Source organism: Pelodiscus sinensis, chromosome 5 (genome assembly GCF_049634645.1).
Source record: "Pelodiscus sinensis isolate JC-2024 chromosome 5, ASM4963464v1, whole genome shotgun sequence".
NCBI lineage: Eukaryota > Metazoa > Chordata > Testudines > Trionychidae > Pelodiscus > Pelodiscus sinensis.
Genome location: NC_134715.1, coordinates 7,769,847 through 7,781,104, shown reverse-complemented (window position 1 = coordinate 7,781,104; position 11,258 = coordinate 7,769,847). Strand labels below are relative to the sequence as shown.

Here is an 11,258-nt window from a genome sequence, read left to right as displayed (position 1 = left end):
TCATTACGCTATAGAAGTATTTTATTTTGAAGGCTTTCTTCCTCCTTCATGTGTTTTTTTGTTTGTTTTGTTCTTAATCTGATTAACTTATTTCCTAAGCATGTGTGCCATTTAACGTCCGGCTGTGCTATAAAATAGCATAAAAGGATATTTAGCCTTCTGTGGCCTCTTATTTTGTTGATTAGATGTAGGTGTTAGGCTGTTGTCTTGTCAGTAGGGTAGGTGTTTTGGATTTGAAGTGGAAACCCTGATCACAAGCAATAGTTTGGCTTCTATTTGAAGGTGCTCGTGCTGTAGAGACCTAATAGGCCAGCCTCACAGTAAGATTCTGATCCTGCAAGTTACCACGTGCACTTCTGTGTTAAGCCCTTGGAACATTCCTGCTGAAGTAGGATGGATCTTCATGTGATGGTGATTGATCATCATTGTATCCCAGACATTCCTTGATGAAAGTCTAAGCATTTAATCAGTACTTCACAGTGGGTTTGCCTGTGACTAACATCAGTTATTTAGTGCAAATTGTTCTTTCTCTTGAAGATTAGAGGAAGACCAGAAGACAGACTCTTCCTTTTAATGCCATTTAAATTTCACACACAGATAGCTGCAGGAAAATCTATTTCATTTATTCAATCTTGCTAACAAAGCTGAAATCATGGGTACATGGCTTTTGCTCTATTTGGGCACAACATGAAATATGTCAGGGTTTCTCAGAATAGCCTAGGGATGTGCAACCAGTTTTTAGAACAGGGAGGAATGGATCAGCCTTTCCAGGAGTAATGCCGCACGCAGTTTATGGACTTGTATACACATGACAAGACAAGGTCTGATGCACATTCAATGTTATGTACAGAGCAATGCTGTATCAGCCTCTTTCATGGGGGAGAATCCCTTCTACGGGCCAGAGAAAGGAATCTGGTGTAGAAGACCAGAAGAGAGTCCTAAGTAGGGCCCCATTCTTGCAATCAGATCGAGCAGGCCCAAAGGCTGCCAATGCGATTCCGAATGCAGAATCGGGACCTAGACCATTTATTTAAACCAAAAGAATTTGTTCTCCGCGGTGTTGGGTCAATTGCAGAAGGCATTAATAATTGTCAGTATGGAAACACAGAGCAGTGAAATATCATTGGTAGGTAGCTCAATCTCCAATATAGAGTGGAAGAATGATTGACTAGTCCCGTAACACACGGCATTTTGGCACCATTTAAAAATACTCAAAAGCAGCAGCATCCTCAGTCTTCTCTAAATATGTGGGGATACACTGAGGATGTGATTTTTTTCAAAGCCACATAAGGGAATAGGATGCCCATCTGTGGCGTCGCGAGGGGGGCAGTTGCCCCCGGGTGCCATGCAAGGGGGGGCACCAATTTATCTGCCAAATGTTGCGGGGTTGTTAACTTTTCTCCACCCACTCACCTCCTTTGCAGAGCTATGCAGCAGCATGCTGATGGAAGGTGAGCTGCTGCTGGTGCTGGGGGGGAAGGGGAATGGGACGGAATGGGGAAGACTCAGATGGCCAGCTCTTTGCTGTTCCCAACTCCCCAGGGCTACATAATAACTGCCCAGCTGCTCTGGAGTTTGGTGGGCAAATGATTGGGGGGTGCAAATTTTGCCTTTGCTCCCAGGTGCCTAAGACCCTTGCTACACCACTGATGCCCATTAAAACTGAATGGGGACTGGTCTTCCAAATCCCCTTGATGTCTTTGAAAGCCTCACCCTGAATGTTCTCTTTCTCAAGAATGGCACTGGTTTCTATGAGGCTTGCAGGTGAAAGTGCAACAACATGGTCGTGCGGTTCTTAAAGTTGGTGCGAAGGATTATTTTCAATAACTGAAGTGGGGTTTTCCAGCAGAACACACAGAAGGGGCCATCTCAGATTGCACACTGATATTTTATGTGCAGCCGTGGTATCTCTCTGTGCCGAAAGGGACTGTAGTAGGCACCAAAAAGCCCAAGACACTGGAGAAATGACTTAGGAAAACGTGGTTGTGGGAATCGGAAGGCAAACACTTGCCAGGCCTTTGGGTTTCATTGTCTCTATCCACAGCAAAGAACTAAGCCTGCCTTTGTTACTATGGCCCAGCCCTCACTGACTTTAACAAGAGCCTTGTCTGAATCGGGACTAAAAGAAGACTGTTCAAGCCAGATGCCCCAATGGTGTAAGTTAGTGTAGCTCCATCAGTTCAAGGCAGTTACACTGACTCATACCATCTGAGGATCTGCCCCATAGTATGGGGATTTTGTCCACAATGGATAATTGGCGTAATGGTTCATATTTATGTCCACCCTGTGCTATAGGAGAAAGGCATCACTTTTCATGTTAATTGTGAGGAGCTGGTATTTCAGACACTGTTTTTCTTACCATCCTAATATAAATGTGCTTTGTTCGGGGAGGCGGGGAGATTACAGTATAACAAGGCACTCTAGCAGCAGTGGTTTAATCTAGTCAGGGTAGCAGGATTCTGGAGTCAGGGCCGCTTGGATGGCGGTGGTCTTCCCACCGTAGGAAAATGGGAGGGTTGTGGTGTAGCATTTGTTCCGGTCGTAGGTGTAGCAGGTATCGGAACTCTTGCATGTGTTGCTCTGCTCAGCAGTAACTACCCGGTCATTCAGCTCCACTTCTACAGGATCACATTTTTTGCAGCTGGAAGACAAATAAGATGGAATTCCTGTTAGGCAGCAGTCATGGAAAGAGGCCACCACACAAGAGAAGGTTTGAGTCCTCACTGCTACTTTGGTAGTCACATGTCAGCTCGGCTTAGGCTCTGGAACAGCCTAATCCTGATTTAGGAGCTTATGGCCAGCCCCCAAACCTTCAAAATTGGTGAGTCAGAGCCCCAAAATGATGAGCTTAGTTAATGATAGGCAGGGATGGGGTGGTGGAAGTTCTTGTTATGTTTTTGAGCCTTCAGTGTGCCCTTTGGTCATATTTTCAAACTTTTCTCTGCAACCATGAGGCCTAGAAACTCACTTTCATCTTTCATGAAAATTGGAATTGTACTGTGATCCCATGACTTCAAGAGCTGAGACTTTACTTTAAATGTCAAATGCAGCACGACTCAGAATAAAATCATGAGTTACACCAGCAGAGAATCTGGCCCCAGATCTTAAATTTAATTAGGGCCGAATCCCATTCACACTGGATACAGCATGAACATGAGCATCTTCGTCAAGATGAGATTCCTGCCCGCTTCACCCCTGCCTATGATAGAAGTCAAGATCTTGCTTTTGCCCCATGCTCTCTCATGGGAATTGGATTTGGTCTGTGGACATCAATGTTTCTTAAACTTTTTTAGACCGAGGAACGCCAAACAATATCTATCTATCTATCTATCTATCTATCTATCTATCTATCTATCTATCTATCTATCTATCTATCTATCTATCTATCTATCTATCTATCTATCTATCTATCTATTATGAGGAACACCAAGGAGCAAAACAAAAAAAAAATTAAAAAGGTTACCTGCCCCTTTAAGGGTGGCCATTTTGAATTCTGTTCTCCACGGCACACCGATGTGCCACAGAACATAGTTTAAGAAACACTGATGTACACCAAGGTGCTATTTTAAAAAATGTCCTTCTATGAAAAGATTTGTTTAGCTTCTATATCAAAATTCACCATGGTGCATTCTGAATTTCCTCTCCATTGGAAGGACCGTCTTGTGGTTAAGCCAGGGGAGTTGAGATGAGGGTTCTATTCCCAAATCCTGTGGCAGAACTCTTGGGACACGCCACTTAACCTCTGCCTCAATTCCTGTCGCAGAGATGTGGTGAGGATTCATTCATTCATTCATGGTTGTGGTGCTTTGGGCAGTAAGGTTGTGCCAGATAGTTTCACAAAAAAAACCAAACATGGCGGGGAAAAAAATTGGTTGGGGCGGGGGGAACCACCAGGCACAGCAGGGGGAAAATATCCCTGCCGGTCTTCCATCCGAGAAACTGTAAATACCGGTATTTTCTGGGGGTTTTTTTGTTTTAATCGGACAGAAGACACAATTGCCAGACTGTCCAGGTAAAAACCACACACCTGGCAACCCATACCTCGTGCAGGGAAGAGGTGGGGGAGAGGGGCTTCCTTCCCTCCCCCTCTTGCAAGGGATTCCTCCTCCCCATCTTCACCCACTCCCCCCACCAGCCTTTCCCTCAGGTTCCACATACCTCCTTAACAGTTAAGGAGGCATTGCAGCCAGTGTAGGGCTAGCTAGGGCTACAAGACACTGCTCCTTGCTGCAGCCAGGCTATTGTAGAGAAGGGGGGGGTGCAGGGGGAAGGGGAGAAGCTGGCTCTGTTTTGGCTTCCCCTTAGTTCCAAGAGGTGCCCCATGCAGAGAAGGGGCGCAGGGGCTTCCCTTCCCTCCCACTCTGGGAATGGATCTCCTCTCTCCTCTCATCCTGCTCATGGCAAAAGGTTTTGCGGGCAGCCTCCTGAGCCTGGAGAGGAGCTGCAGCCTCTTTCCCTGCTGCCTGACAGACATGCCACAGGGCTCCAGCATGTGGAGTATCTCCCTCCCGCCAGATCTCCTGTGTGGCCTCTCCCATGTGCAGGAGAGGAACCAGAAGTATCTGGCTGTGCAGCAGGAGAGGCCAGGGGAAGTCTTTTAAGTGATCCCAGGGACACTCCGCCCCCTCCCCTGCCAGACGCCTTCCGTCCGAGAAAAACAGAAAATAACGGACATTTTGCATGTCCGGTATTTTCTGTTTTTTTTTACTGGACAGAAGGTGCAATTACCGGACTGTCCGGGCGAAAACCGGACACCTGGCAACCCAAAAATGGACAGTGGGACGGAAGGGGAAAGTGTTTTGACATCAATGCAAGAAAAAAGATTCCTCACAGCTCAGTCATGCGGTAGACAAAGGTGGTTCTCAGTGGCGAGGTGGGATCAGAGATGTTCTGTCTTGCCTTCAGTGGGATTCTAAGGGAAGAAAAAAAAATCACAGAAAGCACAGGACTATCAAGTGACCACAAATTGCTCTAATGAATTCTGCAAGCCCCACACTCTGGCATGAGTATTCTGACAGACGGAATCCAAGTTGAACAAGTTCTCATCTTGCTCTGTGTTCAGATATTTTCATCACTTTCCCATCCACTCACTCCCCAGGACGTTTCAGATGCTTGATCTGTAGAACAGCCTGTGTGTTATACCTGCACTGAGACTTCACATACCCTCAGGAGCAACAGGGCCTATTGTGCATCCTTTCCAGGCACCGCCCCTGACAGACTGGAGGGTGTCAAAGCTCTGCACTGTGTTGGGCCACTAGTGAGTGAGGGAGCTGCTTGCCACAGGGATGCTTTCAGTAATGACATCACAGCACTGATGTTCCTCCTGCCCTCTCTTGAGCTGGTGGCAACCAGGACACAACACGTATGAGACAAGCTCACTTTCTAGTGAAGTGAGTTCTCCCTGGACATCCCTCGCTCCGATGCTGCCCTCTTTACCTCAGCAAAACTCAGTGGCTGTGTCTAGACTGGCAAGTTTTTCCGCAAAATCATCTGCTTTTGTGGAAAAACTTGCCAGCTGTCTACACTGGCCGCTTGAATTTCTGCAAAAGCACTGACGATCTCATGTAAGATTGTCAGTGCTTTTGTGGAAATACTATGCTGCTCCCATTCGGGCAAAAGTCTTTTTCCGAAAAACTTTTGCACAAAAGGGCCAATGTAGACAGCTCAGATTTGTTTTCTGCAAAAAAGCCCCGATTGCGAAAATGGTGATCGGGGCTTTTTTGAGGAAAAGCGTGTCTAGATTGGCCACGGACGCTTTTCCACAAAAAGTGCTTTTGCGGAAAAGTGTCCTGCCAATCTAGACGCTCTTTTCCGTTAAAAGCATTTCAGAAAATCATGCCAGTGTAGACGTAGCCAGTGGGAGTAAAGGGTGCAGAATTCACTCCTGGCACTGACAATTAATTAGCTATTGCATCATGGGGGCTTGTCATTCCCTGAAAAAATCAGGCACTGGCCTCTTCTGGGGCAAAATCTCAGACTTGCTTGGCCATGGGTCTACTCTAGAGTGGCAGTCTTATGTTCTGTGCCAACCAGTGTCCCTAGTTATCAGGACAGGAAAACAGCTGCTCTTCTCTCCTTCCCTGTATCTTACGATGCTACTGTCAATCAATGTTCCCTCTCATCTCTTCCATCTATAATTTTTTCCATCGATGTGCAGAATACATTTTGTTATGTGCACTGAGGCATGTGTGAATGTGCACCACCAGGAGAAACACAAATCTGGCTGAGAGAGCTCTGCTAATCAACTGTGCGGCAATGGAATTTCTCCTGAGTGGCCACACAAGTGCACAGCTTACAGGGAACACTACTGTCAGAAACACTTCTGACCTGCTTTTAGGGCTGTTGGAAGAAGCACTGTGCAGCTGCAAAGCAGCAAAATTTAGCATGACATGGGCTTTTCGCTAGTCTACAGCACTATATGTTACAGGTAATTGGTACACAAGGTAGGTGTCAATGAAATCCCAATTACTTTCACTGTAACATGAAAGCCAGGATATAATGAATCCCATTCATGTCCCATAACTAATAGGATGAAGTGAGACAAAGAAAAGAAACCTGCCATGTCACCTCATCTATACCTGCTTAAAATCAAGCATTGTTTGCCACTTACATGACTCGTATGTTTCTCTCCAGGACTTTTTCCTCAGGATTATCTTTAGAAGCGACAAAGCTCGAGGTCACCTTCACACACTTGCACTTGTTATCGACTAGGGTGTGTTCTTCCTTCTCATCATCCTCAAAATAACCTGGGAACACAGGAGAGGTTTTAAAAGGAGAGAAAAATAGGAGAGAGGAAAATTCTTTCCAATTCTTTGGATTGGGTTACTGTATTTTTCAGCTATCTTATCAATGACGCAGTAATGTACAGTGTGTTGGGGTGCTTCTCATCTATCTTCTCTTCCCTTGTGGCAAGCCCTCCCTCCAAACTGAACTCCCCTACTGCTCAGCCCCCAAAGTTCCTTCTACCGCTTACTCAAACAGTAGGGTAGAAAAGGGAGAGGCGGGAAAGAATGAAGTCACAAATTATGCATCTCTGAAGAGACCCTGGTGCAGGTTTCCTGTAAAACAGGAGGCAGAACCTGTGCCAAGCAACCTGAGCCAAAGAAGATGTTTTGCTCCATGCTAGGCAGCTCAGGGGTTGTCTTTTTGTTCCTTACGCAGTGTACAGAGTAACCACACTGGGCCAAGCTGGATCCAAATAACTGTCTGCTAATGAGGCCTCACTTCACATGTACACTGGCTTCTGAAACAGAAGACCACGAGGGCCACAAGCTATTTAAATAGTAATAGAGATGCAGCCCTGTTAGTCTGGTCTTGCTGAAACAAAAGGCAGGACTATGCAGCACTTTAAAGACTAACAGGATGGTTTATTAGGTGATGAGCTTTCGTGGGCCAGACCCACTTCCTCAGATCAAATTGTGGAAGAAAATTGGCATGACCATATATACCAAAGGGATACAATAAAAAAAAAGTGAACACATATAAAATAGACAAATCAGATTTTAGAACAGAGGGGGGGATGAGGGAAGGAGGTTAATGTCTATGAGGTAATGATATTAGAGGTGATAATTGGGGAAGTTATCTTTGTAATGGGTGAGATAATTAGCATATTTGTTAAGGCCCATTTGTAAAGTGTCAAATTTTAAGCATGAATGACTGTTCAGAGGCTTCTCTTTGAAGCAGGATGCAGGTAGTAAGGTTGTTGAGACAATGCCCAGGCTGGTTGAAATGGCAAGAAACTGTTTTTCCTTTGTGAAACTGTCTGATGTCTGTTTTGTGTGCATTGATTCTTTGGAGAAGTGTCTGAGAAGTTTGTCCAATATACATAGCAGAAGGACACTGTTGGCACATGATGGCATAAATTATATTTCTGGATGAGCAGGAATATGTGTTCTTGATCTTATAACTGAAATGGTTCGGTCCAATGATGGTGTCACCAGAGTAAATATGTGGACAAAGCTGGCAATGAGACACTACTGCTCTACTTCTGTACGCTACATCACAGGAGCACCAACACAGAGCTCTGCTATCCCAAAGCTGCCTGCAGCATGAGCAGTAACGATCCCACCAACATTCCAGCCTCTCCTCAGGCTGATGGGACCTTCCCCATGCTGGGCAGTTTCAGCAGCTCTAACAGAACCAGCCCTAACTTCATAGATCCTCCTCCAAAGCAGAGGGAGAACACAGCAGTCGGGGTACAATTTTTAAAAAATGAACACATATGAAAAGGACAAATCACATTTCAGAACAGGAGGGGGATGCGGGGGGGAAGGGGGGAAAGAAAGGTAAATGTCTGTGAGTTAATGGTATTAGAGGTGGGAAAGGGTAGATGTCTGTGAGTTAATGGTATTAGAGAGGTATTAGGGAGGTTGTGGAATCTCCATCATTGGAGATTTTTATGAGCAAGTCAGACAAACACCTGTCAGGGATAGTCAAGATAGAAGATGGTGCTTGGTCCTGCCAGGAGTGCTGGGGACAGGATATGATGACCGCTTGAGGTTCCTTCCAGTTCTATGATTCTATTATTCAAGTTTTATAGTCTTTATCCGTCTCCGCGCTCTGTCCCCTCCACAGTCTACTTAACTGATTAAACAAAAATCCTGTCTTCTAAAACATCGAGTCTTCCTGTGTCTTTGCCTCATTGATTCTTGATCTCTATTCAGATTTCATTTCTCCAGCCTTTTCTTCTTCCTTTCCATCTCCTTTGTAACGGTATTATGTATCGCACATATAATTCTCCTCTCTAAGAGTTTGAGCCAAAGTCCATTGAAGTCAATAAATTCCCACTTTGGGTCATTCTCTAATTCGGTGTATTATTTATGTATTATCCTGACCGCACCATTAGTGAACTTTTAGGAAGACATGCTCTAAAGATTATTATGGTACACTAAAAATAATGGGTCAGATTCATCCCTGGTGTAACTCCACTGACTTCACCTCTAATAATACTGAATGCAATTATATGTAATCATAGTTGCTCTATGTTTCTGGTAAAATTTAAATCATCTTCTAAATCACAAGCAGTGAAAATAAAACATCATCCAGCTGTATAATAATGTCTCTATGTCCCAACAGCGCAACAAAGACTCCTTGGGAAAAGCAAAGTTTAGCAGTGGTTAATTAAATAGGGCATTTGGAGAGGAACTTATGAATGCTTGGAGGTTGGATAAATAGATTCTGCATGTGTCTGAGTGTAAAATGAATTTTCATGAGAAATGTCTCTCTTAACAATGAGTGGTCATGTCAAATGCCATGATAAATAGGTGTGGCATTCTATAAAATCAATAAATAATCATCTGCAGCATAATAAAAAAGCAAAGAAACTGTAAAATGGCTGCTCGTGCAGAGATACATTTTAAACTCTTTCCATTATTAAAGCAAGAATAAATCCAGTTGGACTCAAAATGGATTAATTAAAAAAACAAATGGTCCAATTTAGGCTCCCAGAAAGGCACTTAGCTCACACAGACTTAACTGTGAGTGGCACACACATTAGCGGCTGCAATCATTTCAATGAGAAGAAGCAAATTCAGCTCTCGGTTGAACTGGTTCATATTTGACAATCAACCCCTGTCACCGATACTACACACACCAGCAGCCAAATTCTGTGCTCTGTTACATTGCTATGAAATCAATATCTTTGATAGAAGTAATAAATTATAAAGAAGTTATAAATTAACGCAAAATGTAGCCTTTAAAGTCACCAAGATCAAAGAAAATGCAGGATATAATGGACCGTGGGGGTGTACTGTTCCAATTGACAACAGACGAGAATACACAGTAGAATCTGACCAAATAAACTAAACATATCTCAGCTGTAACTGAAGTTACACCACTGTAAAAATCACATCAAATTAGTCTAAATGTACTTGTCAACCAACCATTTTTACTATTCTTTATAGGCAAGATTCTTACCTTACTTACACCATGGTATAAAACTACAGTGAGATCAGAAACCAGCCCTACTGAAATGACCATTTCTTCTAGAAAGAAGCATTAATGAAGCCTTTGATTCTAGCAAGGAAAAGTCAGCCTTTCAAGTGTCCCAGATCAGAGGAAAAGAAAACACCTGGACTTTCAACTCATTGATGCAACCAGCTGGCATTATGGAGTAGCGAGCAAACGCTCTATTTAGCATTGCACTAGGGATCTTTCAAAACACCACTCTTTTGGTGCAGAGACAAAGGGCCTAAGTCAAGTCCAATGAATGTTGATTTCAGTGGGCACAGGGTCGGGACCTAGCAGACAGAGATTTGTCTTGTCTGCTTATTAAAATTGTGGATGACAGCTGGGCTGTTCAGCAAAGCTACCCAAATGCAAGTTTATATTTAAGCATAATGTATAATAGTCTTTGTTTCATTTCACACCTACCTGCCACAAGAGTAGCCCCCAAGAAAACTGCCAGGACTCCCCATAGTAACAAAGAGGTCTTCATCTTGCCTTCCCTTCTTTTGAAGTAGTTGAGTTTAGAGGAGTGTCATCTGCCTATAAGGGTGTGTGCAAACGATAGAGCGATTTGTTTCCTAAAATAACAGCTCAGAGTGCTGGCTCTTTAACACTGCTGTAAGATGTGGTTGGGAGTATTGAAACCAGATACTGCAATTGGTTTAATGCTCAAATGAAGATTTGGTTCTTTCAAAGACCTACTGAGGGGTAGAATTATTGTAGCATGTTTAACTTGGTTTGCTGCCAAGCAAGCAGGGAGACAGCAAGGATGCTCAAGGAGCACCAAATTACACTGGCACAGATGGATCATGTTCATTTCTAGCCCAGTGACACATTTACAGGTAGTCACACGCAGAGCTGGGAATGGGAGATGGGGGAAGGAGAGGAAGATTCCCAGACTGACAGTAGAACACAGCTCTTGCTTCTAGTCCTGAGAAATTTGACTTCAGAATCCCTTAAATTACTATTATTTGTATTGTAGCAGCCACTGGGGGCTCCAAGATCAGAGCCCTATTGTACTAAGCACTGTACAGACTCCTAGGAAGAGCCAGTTCCTGCTCCCAAAGAGTTTATAATCTAAATAGACAAGGTGAAAGGTAAACAGAGGTGAAGTGACAGAACTGGAAATAGTTCTCAAGTTTCCTGAGTCCCAGCCTGGTGTTTCGTCTGCTACACAGCACTACCTCTCTGCTTAGGAAAGCTAAGAGATTGTTAGACATTTGGTAGTTGTTCCTTTCCTTGCCTGTTAATGTCTGCATAGGCAGACTGGGGAATCCCATTTCCTGCCAACAGCCCCACCGGGTACCAATACA

At 44.1% G+C, this 11,258-nt stretch overlaps 1 protein-coding gene across 1 annotated transcript; it reads right to left on the bottom strand.

The window, feature by feature from the left end:
- Positions 1-603: 603 nt before the first annotated feature.
- Positions 604-10,457, bottom strand: JCHAIN (joining chain of multimeric IgA and IgM). The gene is given in 4 exon segments (NM_001286896.1): positions 604-2,641; positions 4,832-4,912; positions 6,611-6,746; positions 10,372-10,457. Coding segments are annotated over 4 exon segments (483 nt in total). The 5' UTR covers positions 10,436-10,457; the 3' UTR covers positions 604-2,439.
- Between the last annotated feature and the right edge of the window lie 801 nt (positions 10,458-11,258).